Source organism: Montipora foliosa, chromosome 3 (assembly GCF_036669935.1).
Source record: "Montipora foliosa isolate CH-2021 chromosome 3, ASM3666993v2, whole genome shotgun sequence".
Lineage (NCBI taxonomy): Eukaryota > Metazoa > Cnidaria > Anthozoa > Scleractinia > Acroporidae > Montipora > Montipora foliosa.
The window spans coordinates 9,064,753-9,083,281 of record NC_090871.1 but is presented as its reverse complement, the minus strand read 5'-3'; the positions used below and the strand labels follow the sequence as shown (position 1 = coordinate 9,083,281).

At 40.7% G+C, this 18,529-nt stretch overlaps 3 protein-coding genes across 3 annotated transcripts in view; 1 reads left to right on the top strand and 2 right to left on the bottom strand.

The window, feature by feature from the left end:
- LOC137996667 (snake venom 5'-nucleotidase-like) overlaps positions 1–6,504 on the bottom strand; it is a 14,626-nt gene extending 8,122 nt beyond the window's left edge. The window contains exons 1-4 of the mRNA XM_068842187.1: positions 6,094–6,504; positions 4,218–4,426; positions 2,266–2,474; positions 1,129–1,391 (exon numbers count right to left, since the gene is read on the bottom strand). Coding sequence (XP_068698288.1) covers positions 1,129–1,391; positions 2,266–2,474; positions 4,218–4,426; positions 6,094–6,417 — 1,005 coding nt within the window. The 5' untranslated portion in view covers positions 6,418–6,504. The remainder of the gene's footprint in view (positions 1–1,128; positions 1,392–2,265; positions 2,475–4,217; positions 4,427–6,093) is intronic.
- LOC137996668 (serine-protein kinase ATM-like) overlaps positions 1–18,529 on the top strand; it is a 194,784-nt gene that overhangs the window by 39,256 nt on the left and 136,999 nt on the right. The window lies entirely within an intron of this gene.
- LOC137996665 (5'-nucleotidase-like) lies at positions 6,568–18,483 on the bottom strand. Its single transcript, XM_068842185.1, has 7 exons — positions 16,238–18,483; positions 14,494–14,702; positions 13,748–13,956; positions 12,971–13,233; positions 12,150–12,348; positions 10,795–10,956; positions 6,568–7,553 (listed from the first exon to the last, which is right to left on the bottom strand). The coding sequence occupies exons 1-7, from the start codon at positions 16,553–16,555 to the stop codon at positions 7,180–7,182; spliced, it is 1,734 nt and encodes a 577-aa protein (XP_068698286.1). The 5' UTR covers positions 16,556–18,483; the 3' UTR covers positions 6,568–7,179.

Below are 18,529 nucleotides of genomic sequence, written 5' to 3'. Positions count from 1 at the left end.
GAACTCACGACTTTCCGCATGGCAGTCCGGTGCTCAACCAATCGAGCCACCGGTGCGCGGTTACTTCATAACGTGTGTATATATATTCTGTAAATTCGTTAGACCTCCAAATAAACCTAATGAAGGCTGGTATTGGCTAGCCGAAATATCGTTAAAAATACATGTTTTGTCAGTCGTGCAGTAGTCTACTTGACTTTCATAAATATTAGAAAAGCACGAAGTTCTTTATCAAAGTAGGGTTACCGGCAGCCTTGCTTCCGTTCTTAGGCCAGGTAACCTAGCTGCAACCGTAAAATGGTCCATTTACGTGCAAAACAAAATAAGAAGCTTAAGGCACTGAAAGACACAACTAAGTACAGTGCAAACACAGAGATACGGACTGCACTATACGAGCAGTGGATATTCAAAAAGATTGAATGTTCAAAATTTTAGATACTTTCGATTTGATCAGAGAAGATATGTAGCTTTGTTTTGAAGTCCGTAGCTCGATGAGCGGTGACTTTTTATCTCTTTCGACTTCTACTGAACCGGGTATCTTAAGCTCAAAATACCCGTGAAACGAACCACCGGCATGTAGGAGGATATGGAGCGCATTGACGGATTCAGGGACATAAGAAGTGTGGGGTAAATTAAAATTAGACTGAGAGATTGAAGGCGCTTTTGGTGCGACTTGTCAAGCGGCGTCATGGCGAGAAAAGTGGCCCGAGACATTTGCCAATGTAAAATACCTTGCAACGGCCGTTGCAAGACAAGTTGCACAAACCGTTGCGGAAAGTAGAATTGCAACAACTTTTTCAATCATTGCGTAGTGTAACATCTGTCCTGGAACTTGTGCCTCAAGGGTTTGCAGCAGCAGCAAATGAAAATGTTCCTTTAACCTGATTTGATCATCGAAAACGAGACAAGTTGCACGAAAAATTGCCGAGTTTAACAGCGCCTTAAGCATTGCGTGTACGAGAAATGGCAAACGCAGATTGGCCAACCGCTGCTGCTGCGCATGCCCGTCATAAGAGCATAAAAGTTCTCTTATTACTTTTATCTCTCTTTTCGAAGTTGCACGGTGTCTGTAGATAACAGACAAAAAAATGAGCTAAAATTAGACAAAAAGGTTTTAGCCTTAGCTCTCACCTCTGAAACTTTGGCCACTGGACCTTTCATCTGCTGAACCAGCTTATAAACTATCGGATCTTTCTGGATCTTACTGTCTAGCAGTATGGGGTTTCCAGACCAAGAAATCACTCGACCATTGTCGTCAAATTCAACTTTGAGGCGGCCAAGATATTTTCCGTATGCAAAGTCTTGAACAACCAGTGCCTTAGATTCTGGGTTCCCATCTTTTGAAATAACTAGAGGATATGGACCATATGGGATTTCCGAAGAAGGGGATGTACCTAAACGATAGAGAGGTAAAGGTAAACTCCGCTACGAGCTTAGAAGGCCCATCAGGCCGGCGCTTATCTCCGGTTTCTGTAGCATGAAGCGACTAGGAGTATTTCTACTCCCCCCTGGATGGGATGCTAGTCCATCGCAGGGTTACCCACAGCACTTTCGCCGGTACCCATTTATACACCTGAGTGGAGAGAGGCACCCTGAGAGTAAAGTGTCTTGCCCAAGAACACAACACAATGTCTCCAGCAAAGACCCGAACCCGGACCACTCGATCTGGAGTCGAGCACACTGACCATGAGGCCAACGCGCCTCCCACCGATAGAGAGGCGGAAGAGTATTATGGTTTGAAATGGATGAAATAGCATCTACCCTCACGATCACTGGAAAATTTTGTTGCAGTGAGGTGGGTGTTTCTTTTTCGTAAATGAAAAGCAAATTCTACAGACTTTAGCTTTTGGTTTTTCGATGCAATCCGCAACGACAATATCGTTCGTTACAAGCCCATTAAAACAAGAAATAAATAAGGGAATGAAACCATTTGTCAGAGAAGCCTGGTAAAATTCGAATTAGTGAAAACATTTGAACGTTTCGTCATGGATGAACTTGCCTTGTTGGTGGACAAAAACAATAAAACTCTCATAGACTATTATCCCCACCTCATAATTCAATACGCGCGCTTTGGGGGCTCTTTACATAAAAACAATACAAGTGATTTACTCTTGGGACTGTATCATGCTTCAGTGAACTGGATATCCATTAATTGTTTTAATGCAAAAAAGAGAAGATGATAGTTTTGTTCCGCCTATCATTCAGGCAATCATGGATCAAGGACAATTTTCTTTCTCTTAGCTCTGTATAATACAGACGAACCTTCACCTGTATAGAGGAACGTATTTGTGTGTCCTCCGACCACTATATCAACTCCATCCACTTCTCGTGCCACTCGTTTGTCCATCTCAATCCCTGAGTGACCAACAGCTATAATCTTGTTGATGTTGTTCTGTTTTAGTTCCTCCACAGCACTTCTCACTGATTCCACTTCCGGGAGGAATTTGATATTTGGTCCTGGACCTGGTCTTGAATACCTACACATAAAAGTGACAGCGACAAATTTGTTTTTGAAAAGTGGTTAATTTTTGTGGTTGTTTTGCGGTTGTTATATTCAGTAAAGCATGATGCAACCGAAATACCAATGCATACAACAAGTCCTTTTAATCGTGTCTTTCTGACTTAATAGCCCTTATTCGTGAGTTAGGTCTTACTGTCGGTCTGACTAGATTTAGGCTTGCTTTTATCCCGGCGCGCGCACGTTTTTGAAACTACGCTCGATTACCAGGCGCTGATTCAAGAAATGAGGCAGCGATCAGCCCTGAAATACGGCTGGACTTGTGAGGTGAGCCATTGTTGATCTCCGCCAATCAGAAATTCGCCCAAATCGAGTAAGCATAAATATTAATTATATTTCTGTTCGAGGAAATGTTCAAAATCCGGCTGTGAAGGTATTCTTTGACCCCGTTTATTTTATGAGGTATAGACCATTTTATGGTGTGTAAATCCTGTTTTTATTCTCAGTATTCATGAAAGTTATCAATTCCAAACAATGCTAGTGCGAAAATGCAGTTGCACTACCATGAACTCTTAGCGTGCATGAATCGAGTAATGTCCGTACGTGGGTGAGTGTATGACACCCGTCTTCTAAAATAAAGCGTTTGTCATCGTAAGGTAAAAGAGATTTCTTTTGGTTTAAGTCAGGGAATGAATTTGATGGTTTTCGCTTAGAATTTGATTTATTCGGTTCGCCATTTGTACTTGCTTCTCAGAAAGACACTTCCGTATTGTAATGTTCGGAGAGCATGCCCAACCGTATTGACAAAGCTTTTTGTGTGGTCACGACGATAGTATCCATTCTCGTACGTTTTGTAACTCTTTGTACGCGTGCAACGAATAGGCCTTTTTCGATATATTTAAATTCAGCTTGAAAGAGAGCTTTAGAGGACAAAGACAAATGATGATATGCAAATATTTTTCGCATTGATTCCAACTTGTTTCTATTGTTTCGTCCTCACTGCCTCACTATCAAGCTGAATATTTGATATTTCGAAAATGGCCTATTGTGATTGTGAGTTGTGGGTTCATTACATATTCATGTCACATTCATGTTTATAACAAAAGCCCAACGATTTTTTTGACCAGGCTATGACAATTGCATCCTCTGTGGTCGGCACGTGTGAGAAAGTAAACAGAGACCCTCCAAGTTGGATCTGACGTCTGCGTTGAAGGCAGCAACATCCATCCCAATGATTATCATATCACATTTCTTTTTGTTGTTAAAATATGCCGGAAATATGTCGCGGCCAGGGGTGAAGATGGCGAATCCCCCGACATATCTGGCCGACCCATTCTAATGAAAATCAACCTATTTTTATTAGTAGTTTACTGTCACAATTTTTGGTCATTTCAAGGACGCACTTTATTGGTCAATTGGTGTTGAAGTGGACCCCGCAATGTGGGAACAACTGAAAAAAATTAACCTTCGCTGCACAGGTGCGATCTAAGAATAAATTTTAAATAATTATCATAGAACACAGGGATTCGGTCTCTTATCTTATATTCTCCAGTCGAAACATCCTCTCATAAATTTATCCTTTACTTTTGAAATCTGACCAGGGAAAATGCAACAGACTTTGATCTCAATTCAGACTCATTACAATTGCAAGTCTGCTTTCTACTGGTCGATCTCATGTCAATTTTCAGTCGGGGTTGGAACTCCAGGGAAGTGTCGAGCGACTTGATTCCCTTGCTCAAATTAAGATTTAAAATGTACTTACAGTGGAGTGTTCTCCAGAACATATCCCACAATGCCTATCTTCTGTCCTCCGACTTCGAGGACTTTAGACCTGACGAACAGGGGAGGGGAGCGGGGCCACTTTGGTTCCTGGCTCACATTTAGATTTGAAGACACAACTGTGAAATTCAGTCCGTTCAAGAAGGCCACCAGGTTGTCGATGCCGTCATCAAACTCGTGATTCCCAAGGGCCTGGTGACGAAGGAGGGAGGTTGGGTCAGAATGAGCACAAGCAACTTGCGTAATTAGCAAAAACAATAGTTCTTCACGCCCTGGAGGAGCGTTTTACATTTTGATTCATTTCTTTTCTGGTCTCGTCTTGACAACGACTTAAAGTGATCAAATTTGAGGTCATGTGGAGGACGAGAGCACCTGACGATGAATTTTCAATTTTTTTTCTTGATATCCACACCGTTCTCACCAAATGTAATCTTGGAATGTGGACTCACACTTTCCAAACCGAGGGACTTGGAGTAATCGCATGATTATTACAGTAACGGGAAGTAACGTTTTTAGATAACGTTCTGGTAGCCGTGGTCGTCGTCTTTGCTTAAGCTCCCTATTCTGTTGAGACGGCGACGTTGACGAATACGTCACTTTAAAATATAACTATGCACTATCGTAAGTCTTACAAGACTACTCCATCTCGTTCGAATTGTACAATATGGGCAAAGTATCCTAAAATAAAGTGGATAAGAAAGGTTTCAGAACAAAAATACAGAATGAAACGAGGTTATATTTACAAGCTCAAGCCCACAATCGTCCTGACAAACCAATTATTTTCTAGCATACTTTCTCGCTGCAGTCGCTGGTCTCGTCATCTCTGAAATTGAGAGTTTAAGAAACCACGACGGCTAACGTTGCTTCAAAATATAACTTTAAGCTATCTTAAGTATTTCACGATCATTCCCTCTTGTTAACGTTGTACAATATGGGCGAAGTATCCTACAACTGAATTGGCACCGACGAATTTGAAGTGAAGAGAGAGAAGGAAAGATTCACAGTTGTTGGTCATTTCAAGTCGTTGTTTTGACGGGTACGGAAAAGTGCCACACGTGCAGCACGATCGTTTATCTTCTTTTAACCAATATAAGTATAATTACATAGGCGATTATTGAAAATTCTCTGCGCTGATTGGTTGTACTTGAGGTGATTTTTACGCGATAATCACCTAAGCGGTTTCTTCAAAATGGCCGCAAGCCCTTTTGTCGAGGTGACGGACGAAGACATTAATTGTTTTAAAGAAAATGCATATTTTTTAAGTCATCACACCGATATTCACCTCGCCCTCAGCCAATAATTGTTAAATATCACTGCCTTTTGGCGTTGTCGTTTCCGTGATGTCTCACTGATGACAACAGAGCGCGGCATGCGCGCGAGGAGCGCGCGAGGTGATGGGGACCCATGTGGTATGGATTGATTGGGGGTAGTGTGACGTTCAACAGTGATGATTGTTCATCAGTATTTCTGAGTATTTACGAACAGTTCGATTATTTTACAAACATTTTGTTATGAGAATCTCGGGTTGAGGGGTCTACCGCTTGAATTCAAGCCATAAGCCAAATGTTTGGCCGTTTCTTGACTGCTTATCGTCTGCAGAGTGTTTTGGCTGTCGTAACCCTGTTTACACAAGAGAACTTAAATGCAAAATGCAAAGGGAAATTTCCCGTCAAAAAAGCCATGACAGAAACGTTTCCCTCATTCTTTAAAACTTACCACGCGAATCTAATTTTTTTGAAGCTACAATGTAGCAAAATGACCCAAAAGGTCACACGGGCTTCCCTGCGAGCAGCATCTTAGCTCTGTTTGCAGGGCACACAGGCTTAAATTTCAACCCCGGTGTTGATATCCTTACTCACCATAGCATCGTATCCCAGTTCGTTCATAAAATCTCTTGTCGCATTACCGCGGTATACTGTATACCACAATGTGCCAGTAAGCACATCTCCGCCTGACAACAGAAGAACGTTTTTCTCTTGCGAACGGATTTGTTTGATAATAGTTGCCCTGCGCGCCATTCCTCCAAAACACTTCCCTGTTTGTGCATCGTTTCGAAAACACATGAAGCCGTGAGTGTCGGTTTCTTCAAAGCGTCCGTGGTTATCGTTCGTATGCAAAACGGTGAGGGAAAATCCATTGACCGAAGAAAAGAGAAATGAAAAAACAAACATCAAGGCAAGCATAGTTGATTTGGATGGCGTTACATTTATTTTTGAGTCAAATAGGAAATGCAAGATGACCCCTGAAAGATCCTTTGCAGCCGCTTTGGCCGAAGTCACTCAACGCATCGCTTCTTAGAGCGTTGCGTGACTTCGTCATGTCTTGAGCGCGATGGAAGGTAATTGGGTACAATGTGCGCGCAAGATTCTGAAAGTCCAGTGGCAAAAACTGGTTTATTCAGACAAAATGCAGGTTATAAAGCTTTATTACGTTTTTCTTTAAGAGAGCTTGCTCACAGGCCAAGACTATCTGGATCGTCTAACAACGTATTTATGACAAAACAAATTTGTTCGAGCGGTTTGAGAGTACAAATTGAGAATGAAATGTTTACATTTGTATGGAAACGTTGTCATCAGCACTTCAAATTTGCTGATTTCTCGTCGTCTTCGTCGTTGTGCAGAGTACCGAAATAATATGGGCTAAAATGCGTGCCACACGTGCGGCACGATTATTTTTCTTCTTCTTTTAACCAATAATATAATTGTCTTGTGGCGTAGCCGTCGTCGTTTCTTAAATCTGGTAAATCTCTTTAAGCGCGTGGAAGAAAAAGCAAGTGGCGCGAGATTTTTTAGCCAATCATCAAGCGTAAAATCGATGACTTGCAAAACAATCGCGAAATTAACGCTCAACACTCAACTGAAATCTACTTTAATTTTCCTAACATTTTTTTTCCTGGCAACTCTCTTCAATAGATATTATATTAGGTCCAGCAAAACAGAACCTCTTCAAACCACATAGTATACTACTAATTGTGCGATTATGATAGGTGCCAATAGCATATTCAAAGTCTGAAGGCTCTTAGCGCCACCACATACTTTCGTGTCTGCGAAGGTGATTCTGCCCTCCACTCCAGTCGTAACGGGGGACCTGGCCTTGAAATAGTTCACAATTGCCATGTCGTCTGTAATACCAACTCGATGAGACAATCTCTTCTCCTTGACAAAACTATTGCGCGCCAACATTGATGTCAGGATTACCTTGTACACGGCTGATTTATCGAGTGGCTCAAAAGCAGGGACTTGGCAGGCGGCACAGCGAACTTTAAAGTCTACGACTCTTTTACCAGGAGTCTTTGCGATGTCGTACGTTATTTGGAGACCTAAAGTGCATGGTCAAAAAAGTTAAAAGTGAAAAATCTCTTTATCACTGGTAGGGAGAGGAGGAAGGGGGAGCGTTAGGGGGAGGGAGGGGCATTTTTGGTACATTTCCTTCAAGTGCTTAATTGTTTGATATAATGGTTCAGACATCTGGCTTGTCATTCCCTGTCCTCCGTTGTAGTGACACTGTTTTATTGCATGCTTACTTTCTTGGTTAGTTTATTTTTGTTTCTTTGCTCAAAAGACGCTTTTGAGCTGCGTTTTAACTTGCCCTTTACACAATTTTGATTCCTCCGTTCCTGTAGTTTCTGTTCGTTTCTTTTATGTAAAAAAGTCAATTAACTTTTCGGTGCGCAACGATCTTTGCATGGACAGTCTTGAGAACCTTTGTATTGAAATACGCAAACCTCGTTCTAAATCATTTATTGTTGCTACGTGGTATAGACCACCTAATTCGCTTATTGGTATATTTTCTCCTTTTGAAGAGTTGATTGGGAAATTGCATTCCCTTAATACTGAATTCTACCTTTTAGGGGATCTAAATTGCAATATGGCCGCATCCCAGTTTGATAGCGATACACGCAAATTATTAACTATCACGGATGTTTATGGTCTTCAACAACTCATAACAGAACCAACAAGAATAACCGAAACTTCTGCAACATTGATTGATTTAATTTTTACTAACTGTCCTGACAAGGTGTTATGCTCAGGTGTGCGTCATATTGGCATTAGCGATCACAGCATGGTCTATGTCTATCGAAAATTAGCCATTAATGGACAGAGTAAGGGTCACACTAATATAACCTATAGGAATTTTCGAAATTTTAACCGTGATAAATTTCGTAGCGATGTTGCATCTCAAGATTGGGATCACTTAAACAATTCTTCCAATCCAAATGATATGTGGAATGAATGGAAGGAATCCTTTTTGGCTATTGTTAACAAGCACGCTCCATTGGGAACCACTCGTGTTCACGCGCGGGGTTCCCCATGGATTACTTCTGAGCTTAAAAAACAGATGCACGATCGAGATATTTTGAAACTCAGAGCAATTAGATCAAAAAATCCTAATGATTGGGTTCACTTTAAAAGACAGCGGAACAAAGTCAATAGTGCGACTAGGCTAGCGAAGCAAGTTTATTATCAAAATATGCTAAACGAGCATAAGGGTGATTCCCGCAAAACCTGGCAGATCATCAATGAGCTGTCTTCCCGAAATTTCGTGGAAACGTCTGTGAAACAACTGAATGTAGATGAGCAATCAGTAACAGCTCCAGCAGAAATAGCGCACGAATTTAACCGTTATTTTGCTACCATTGGCCCGAAACTTGCTAGTGATATTCCTTCTTCAGATGGCAACAGCTATCTGAATTATCTCACTAGCACGGATAAGGAGTTTCAGGTCCGCCCAACCTCCACAAATGAAGTATTTTCACTGCTGAATAAACTGAAAAAATCAAAGGCAGTCGGCCTTGACAAAATTTCTTCTCGACTTATTCGTGAATGCGCGGATCTTATTTGCAAACCGCTGTGCTATATTTTCAATCAGTCATTAAATGTAGGTGTGTTCCCAGACGACTGGAAGTGTGCACGGGTCACTCCACTATTCAAACAAGGGAACGTGATGACCTAAACAATTACCGCCCAATTTCCGTTATCCCGGTTATAGCCAAAGTGTTCGAAAGAATAGTTTACAACCAATTATATGCGTACCTAACAAAGCATAACGTAATATGTAAATGCCAATCTGGTTTTCGCTCTATTCAGATTCCACCGTTACGGCTCTACTTGGGGCTACGGATACTTGGGCTTACAACATTGACCGAGGAAAAATAAACGCTGTTGTTTTCCTAGACCTAAAAAAAGCTTTCGATACGGTTAATCACGAGATCCTTTTATCTAATTTAAATAATTACGGCATACATGGCATTTCTTACAACTGGTTTAAGTCCTATTTGGACAACCGCACTCAAAAGTGTTCCATTAATGGATCACTTTCTAAAACTTGCTCACTAAGTTGCAGCGTCCCTCAAGGGACTATTTTGAGTCCATTGTTGTTTTTGCTATATATCAATGATCTGCCAAATTGTCTAACGAATTGTGTGCCATGGATGTACGCAGATGACACCCACCTAACATATGCGGGTGACAATACAGGCGACATAGAATCAAGTCTTAACCATGATCTAGAAAATGTTAAAAAATGGTTGATAGCAAACAAACTTACCCTGAACATGACAAAAACCGAATTTATGCTGATTGGATCAAGGCAGAGGTTGTGTGCTCTCACAAATCCTCCAATTCCCGAGATTAATGGTGCTCCTATCACTTAAGTTTCTGTTGCTAAATCCCTGGGCGTGCTTATTGATAATAATCTTAACTGGAGTAGCCATGTCGATAAACTGACAAAGAAAGTAACTTCTGGAATTGGAGCCCTCAAACGTGTAAGGCATCTCGTTCCTCAGACGACATTGCGCTCTATTTATCACGCTTTACTTCAACCGCACTTTGACTATTGCAATGTCGTCTGGGGAAACTGTGGTATCACGTTACATGACAAATTACAAAAACTGCAAAATAGAGCAGCCAGAGTTTTGACCTTCTCTAATTTTGATGCAAATGCTAGGGAGCTATTCAAAATTTTAGGCTGGAAAAATCTAGTTAGCCAGCAACAAATTGCGCTGGCCACAATGGTCTATAAGTGTCTTCAGGGGCTAGCACCGGAATATCTATGTTCTAAATTTACAAACCGCGAATCTGTTTATAGTTTAAGAGACTCTGAAAGAAAGCTTAATGTTCCGTTTCCGCGGACAAATTATTATAGAAACAGCTTCAGCTATAGAGGTGCTACTGTCTGGAATAGCTTACCCCTCAAAGCGAGACAAGCAGAGTCTCTTGGGCTTTTCAAAAATCTGATTAAAGACATTTTTTAGTATAAAGCACGGCATTCATGGAAAGCAGCTTTAGAATTAATATAGTTTAATTGTATTTTATTGTAATCATTTTAAAATTTTACCTTTTGTAATTTAGATCTTAGCATGGTTTGTAATCTTAGCTGATGATTTTACCGTGCATAAATAATAAAATATCATATCATATCATGTGAAAGACATAGGAAAGCTACCATAGATTTAAGCCCGACAGAACCGCGTGGAAGTCGAACACTGCTCAACTCTCGACTGCCTTCCCTGGCCTGTGGATAAGCTGGCTCTCTCCTTCTGGAAAAAAAGGTGAAAATACCTGAGACTTGCAGGAATGAGTCACTAGGATTTTTTCCGTCGAATTTTGATGCCAGTCGTTCAAATAACTGGAGCATGTCGCGACCTTTCAACTCTACAACATCCACTGTGACAAGAGCCTTGTACGGGACAATGTTAGCGATATGACCATATGTGACATTACCTAAGGAAATTAAAATGCAGAGAACAATAAAGAGCTATGATTGGGCTATTACGGTAGCAGGGTTGGGCAGAGGGGAGGGCACTTGTCTTCCACAATATTACTCGGATTCCGTGGCCCGTTGTCATATGTTGCTTGAGTTTGAGTTTGTACGTTCTCTACTACGAGAGGTGTTCCTCCGCGTACTATAAGTTTCGCACGCTCCGGCAAGGTTCTAATTTGACCTGCGTCGAAATGATTAGATTATGACTTACAGTTTCCTGAACTAGAGAAGCACTTGCACTCGGCCAGATAAGCTTGGGAGTTCAATGTAATTGTTGTGGCCAGGAGCCCTCCATATGGAGTCATCCCTTTCTCGAATAGAGTTACTTTTTTTTCTTTTTTGTCGGGATTATCCACTAGATTAATCACTGCACTTGGATGATCCCAATTCACTCATTATCTAGATATTTGTACGTAATTTCCTTTATTCACGACTTTTGCTGTTTGTAAATCTCAACTTTTTTATTCTGTACTTATTTGTTGTTTTGAGTTGAGTTAAAGAAATTATCTGACTATTAACCCATTGACTCCCAAGGGGTTCCCCATTGACGAGTAAAATCGTCTGGCGTTAGACAGAGTAAAATACTAAGTCTAGCCGGTTTAGGCCGGTTTGGACGTCAAAGGGTAATAATAAATTAACAACATCTCGTAAGGGTTTCGAGGTAGAGAGCCCATTCAAAACAAAACTATGTTAAGTCAAATAACCCAACAAAAACGCCTTACGCTGGAATGTTTTTTTTTTTCGCGTTTCGCAGTGGAAATACGACACTTTTCGGGGGGAAAAGCCGTTCTAAAAATAAATATACTCGGGAAAGGATTGACTCAAGAAATAAAGTGATGGGCTCCTGTTGTGGTTTATCATCATCCTCACTATCATTATATACAACAGTGCACTTCACACTTTGCTTTGAGGACGTTTATTAGAGGATCGCGTAGCACTGGGTAAAAGCAAAATTTGTGGTGTTTGATAGACGAAAACGTTTTTAAAAGGAATAATTTTCCATTGGGAGCTCTTAAATGTTGATAAAGTTGCTTCTATCGCGCTTAATTCCTTGTTCAACTGATCGTACATTCTGTGAACAGCTCTTTGCGACGCGAGAACCAGCGAAACTAAATCGATTAACTTGACTGGTCAGCACCTTGTGCGGTCCTACCTTGAGCACTGACAGGAATAGATGCAGGTATGCTTCCACCATGCTGCACTGCAATACTCGCATCCGTCCACTGAACATCATTTGCCGATTGATTAGCATAATGGAACACAAAGGCATCGGTAATAACATTCCCTAAGTTGCACTCCTTCCACATGCAATCACTTCCACTGAGGAAAACAAAACTGGAACCCACTTTGACCTACAGGAAATCAGTGAGATTTTAGCTTTTAATTAGTTGGATCATTCATAATTATTATTTTTTTGAACTAAGAGGTATTCTTTTGCTACATATAACCGTTTCTGGCAATTTAACCTATGCAATGCAAAGTTTGTCGAAGATCATGATTAACACAAAGCGGCTTTCCCTTCATCAAAATCCCGGTTTGAAATTTCAAGTATTCCGTGTCAACAGTATACGATGTACAATCCCGATCAAATTCAGGGCAGATTCGTTGGTGCTTTTCCGATAAACTGATTCGCATAAGTTCGTGTCAATCTGTGAGATTGACGTGGGCTTGTAAAACTAAGAGACAATAAAAGAACGACAAATTTGCCAAATTGAAAGGGATATTTCGCACCAGTTGGACCGGACAAAGTGGAACACCTTCGGAGGTGGTCTCAAACATTCCGCTGTCCAACCAAACCGAAATTTCAAGATCATTTAAATTGCGTTAAAATTTGTAAATTATCATCTCAAAAATGAATTTAAAGGCAGTTTTTAAGGCAATTGCATCTATTACGAGATTGCGTCAAGGGAAGAGAGAGCCGCTAAAATCCCAAGGCAATGTTTTTACGCGATTCTAACAATGGATTGTACTTACCTCCGTCATCTTTGCCACCTCAGTTTTCATCTGGAGGACTTGTTGAAGAATCACTGAATCTTTGGGCACTGAATTATTGAGAAGTATGGGGTTGCCAGACCACGAGATCACATTGCCATTTTCGTCAAATTCAACTTTCAGATGACCAAGATATTTGCCATATGCAAAGTCCTGGACAACCAAGGCCTTCAAGTTTGGGTTACTTTTGGGTGTTATCACTAGAGGATATGACCCATACGGGGTCTCTGTAGAAGGTGGTGTACCTAACTCAAACAAAAGTGAGAACAGACAGTTCGTCTATTATTGGAACAACATAAAAATAACTAAACTTGAAATGGGACCAAGAATTATTATTCACAAAACGTATCCTTGTACAGTAATTTCCATAGACGCCGGAGTGTATTTTCGTCAGGGGGAGGGAAAGGTGTTGATAATGGACGCCGGTTACAGTACAACCAGTTGCCGAAATGTAGAGGAAACATCTTACCATGACAACTTAGAGAAAAATGTTCACCATGCCATCCAACAACATTTCTTTTTGGCCATCCTGTGAAGTCGGTAAGCGCACTTTTTTGTACGAGGTGTTACAACATTTGTGCAACTGGCTGTAGTGTTTTTTTACAAAGTTCTAAGTATATTTATCTAGCTATAAAGCTATGAAATCTACACAATCACAAATACTATTTTCTGTATTTCCCTTGACGTCTTTGCTCGTCGTTTCCTCTCTTTTATTATAAGTTACATCTTTATATTTAATTTAGCTTTTTACTTTACAACCTTTGTAAAGGAATGTATTTGAGTGTCCTCCCACCACTATATCAACTCCATCCACTTCTGTTGCAACTTGTTTGTCCACCTCAATCCCTGAGTGACCAACAGCTATAATCTTGTTGATGTTTTGTCTCTGAAGCTCTTTAACAGCACTTCTGACAGACTCCACCTCAGAGAGGAACTTGATATTCGGTCCTGGACCGGGCCACGTATACCTACGCAAAACACAGTGTTTTAGAAAGGGAGTCTGCGTAGCGAGGGTCAAAGCGAGGGAGTAAACGCGCGCGTGTGGGGGAGTCATGAGCCACGCTGGAAGGTACGCGCGCGTTCGAGTAAGGAGACAAGCCAAGCGCGCCAAGCATATTACCTCTCCTGCTTACGCGTCGCTCCATTTACACCTTTGTCGTTCTATGATTGTTAATATCCCCTCCCATTAACGCAACCGCTTGCAGAACCTGCAGAAGCAAAGAAGCTTCAGAACCATATGCAGATGTGCAGCGCATACAATGAAGTATTTTGCAAAACGCATCCTGATACACAAGGACGGTCCTTTCGCTTTCAACGTAAGGAGGGTAGAGTGGAGTTATGGGGTCCTGCGGACATGTTGTGACACCAAACGTATCCCTTCCCGATTATCAAATTTTATGAAGCAAAAAGGTTTGAATCTGCGAACAAACGCTATAGTTAAGAAACTTTTAAAAGAGATGAGGCTATTTCTATAACGAGTATGACTGATATTTAATTGTACTTACAGTCGAGTACTCTTTAAAACATATCCCACAATGCCTATCTTCTGTCCTCCCACTTCAAGAACTTTAGACCTGACGAACAGGGGAGGGGAGCGGGGCCACTTTGGTTCATGGCTGACATTCAGATTTGAAGACACAACTGTGAAATTCAGTCCGCTTAGGAAGGACACCAGGTTATCGATGCCGTCATCAAACTCGTGATTTCCAAGGGCCTAGTAATAACGCGATAATTTTTTGTTAAAGTTGTTATGAAAGGTCTTTTTTGTCTAGGTATTATTCACATGATAAGATTTCAAGTACAATTTGGTGTAAATTAGCAGGAGTGAATTTTTTCGAAGATGAACAAAATTGGGTAAGTGCAAATTGTAGTCCTTGAAAAAAATTACATGTGCTTATTTATTCCAAATTTCAGGAGAAAACTCATGATATACAGAAAAAAAATTGAAGATAGCATATCATAATTATGCAGAAGCAAGGTGCGCATATCACGCAATCGAGCAAAGATTGCGCCATTCAAGGCTCGCATTTAAGTTTCCTCCTTCATTGACCAATCAGAATGCTTGGTTTGTTAGCTCTTTTTGCACTGAATTACGTCTTTTTTGCTCTGTACCACCTGGAAACTAACTGATTTTTCCATGTATATCATTAGGAGCTTATACAACGCGACTCAAGCGGCAGATTGTACTATATAGGTGTAAGAAATTAGCGCTAATCCTGGGTTAGCAGACACGTTTTCGTGGTATTCGTTTTCGTTTTCGGGCGTGCTATGTCACAGCTCGGCGCATGGAAAAACAATAACAACCTTATGCCTAATTAGGCCTAAAGTTAGCTTTTAAGAATATGAATATGAATATGAATACAAGCGACAATTTATCCACGACACGCGACTCGCGACTCGACTGCGTCTCTGGTTTGCATAATTGTCTCGGATTCTTCCCTCTCGTGTTTAGATGAGGCCATGGAAACACGGAAAACGTCCTCTATTGCTTAAGCTTGAAACACCAAGATCACTGAGTGAGTATATACTAATAAAGAATATCCCTTTTCAAACATAATCGTGCGTGCATGCATTGGTCTTTGTATTATAACCGCGTCAGATTTCTTCCGCGTTCTATTAACACACTTCCGCATCGTGAAATATATTTTGAACCTTTAGTGGCAACGGCAGTACTCAAAGACAGACGTTGCAAGACAAACTTGTGGCCATAGCACAAATACGCAAAACGTTCCAATAAAACGTCGATTGAACAAAACAAAGCCAAAAGCGTGTTGTTTACGACAGCATAATTTTCAAATACAAAGTTCATCTGACTACTGACAGTTACTGTCTATTATCTCATGTTACTCTAAAGAAAACCTTTTTCAAACATGCATGGTTGCTTGTAATAAAAAAGTATCAAATTTCTTTCGCAGTAAATGAACACACTTCCGGGTCGAGAAATACGTTTTGAAACTTCAGTGGCAACGATACTATTTGAAGACGAGCTCAGCCAAACGAGTGACCATAACACGAGTGCGTAAAACGTTCCACTAAACCGTCGATTGAATTTAAAAGATCCAAAAACGTGCTGTCTACAATTGACTAATTTTCAAAGTACTTCTCACTACTGACATGAAAAATTGCCAAAGTCATACCCACTGTGAATTTCGAATGATTGGTGAAATTAAAGTAAGGTGCCACAGCAGTTATTGTACAGTACTACTGTGAGTGTACATGCTGAATTTTCGCTTAGGGTGTGTCACTCACCATTGCATTGTAACCAAGCTCGTTCATGAATTTCCTCGAGGCATTACCGCGGTAAACTTTATACCATGGTGTTCCAGTCAAGACATCTCCGCCACACAACAGCAGCACATTCTTCTCCCGAGCTCTAATTCGTTTTATCATGGTAGCTCTGCGCGCCATTCCTCCAAAACACCTCCCTGCTTGTGCATCGTTTGGAAAACACAAGAAGCCGTGAGTGTCCGTTTCTTCAATGCGACCGTGGTTATCGTTCGTATGCAAAACCGTGAGAGAAAATCCATTGGCCGAAGAGACAACAAGTAAAAACAAAAACGCAAACATGACTGCTTTTATTTTGAGCAGTGGTGATTGCAAATCGGCCAAGATGCTAATGTCATTTTACAAACCAAAGATGTGTCATTTTCACAAGGGACTGTCAGTTACTATATAAACGGGGTCAATAAGCCAGGCTGATATGTCGGACCTACGAAAACGTACACGGTTAAAAATCATTAAACGTGACCAGTTCGGACGAGATGTTGGATTCCGTTACGATTCCACATGATTTCTTCATGGGCGCGGAAATTATATTTACTTATTTACTGTTTAGCAAATCTTATAAGTTCAGGAAATGCTTCTTGGCCCGCCACGAAGTTTTCAGCTTAGCAATACTTTGTGCTATCATCTCATATAATGGTCTGATAACCGAGATTGCTGCGGAGCTGACAATGTAAATTGGCCACCGTACAGAGATTCTAAAAGCTAACGTTTCGAGCGTTAGCCCTTCGTCAGAGCGAATCGAGGAATTGTGGGTTACGTGTAGTTTTTATAGTAGAGTACGAGCTACGCTATTGGTGGTAACATGGCAACGTGAAAAATAGGAATATATTAGTCAAATGAAAAGCGTTCGTTAATACCGTGAGGATTAAGGGTGCCGATTTGAAAGATGAATTAGCAAGTCACATTTCTAGAAAGTCACATTGCTAGAAACGTAATATTCAAGTCCAAAATTAAACAATGGAATAGTTAACAAATCGAAAGTTCGCAGCCGAGTGAGTCCACAACAAATTTTGACCACTTTGATGACCAATATCGTTGTCGATAAGAGTGCACAGAACGCTGAACCACTTTCGATTTGTTTTCTACCACAATATTCCACGCCAAAGAAAGTGTTTTTTTTTCAGAGCGTGACCAAAATCATGACACAAAGGAAGAGCAAGCATTGTCTATAACTTTCTCGCAATATGATTGGTTTATTCCCAAAATGAGCGTTCCTGATTGGCTATTACATTGCGTGACAAATTGACGCGAGCAGCGTTGTGTAGAGAAGACCTTAGACAGCAATGACCAGAACCAAGGTTGCTGACCAGCGGTTTTCGTTAAAACAATGGTTTGCTGGGGATGCTCAGTCTCGCGGGCTCCGAAAACCTGGTTGTGGTCATTGTTATTTAAGGTTTTTCGTTGTGTAGACTTGTGTAGACTCCAATCGACAACGACAAATTACCCAATCAGAATGCGAGATTACAAGCAATTGTGGTAAACATAGTGTTTTCACTTATGTGATCAGTAACCTTGTTTTTCCATCGAAACAAAGGAAACCTTTGCATGATAATAGAGCTCAATTCCCGGAGCATTAGTTGGGGACACCAACATGGCCGCCGTTACGTCACCTGAAAACACTCAATATTAATTTACCAAGAGGAAAAATTCACCGACACCACTTTCTTGTAAAATCATCTTTCCTCCATACTGCATGAAAACAAAGTTTTTATCCTATAATGATTACCGGTATTTGTCTGTGAAAAGATGCTGAAAGACGTTAGATGTGCTCATTTCATTTAAGATTGTGAAAATGTCAAGCACGTGATTAATATACGAAATTTTAAGAGTTTGAAATATTCGTTTTAAAAAAGTATTACGAAGTACTTTAACTGTCTATCAAGTGGTAACTTAAGAGTACCCAAACAAAGTTGCTGGAATTATAGTTGCTAAAATAATTTCCGAGTTTATCTTGTGATGGTCAAGACCCAAAACTGATTTTGAAAAACAAGGAGCGGAAAAAAGCACTTAAGAAGTCAAAGTTGGGGCATCTTTCACAAAGGAGTTTCAGCTGTACCAAAACAAAGGATTGTATTTACCTCTATAGCAAGTGCTAAAAACTCTTTTATCACTGCCTGATCATGTCCTCAAAGAGCAAACGAGGACACCTGAGGAATTCTTAATTCAGAATGCAGGGTTTTTTGTTTACCTAAAGGTAAATCAGCAATGCATGGTCAAGAGCTTTTTCTGTTTGTGCCCCAACCTCTAGAAAAAGTT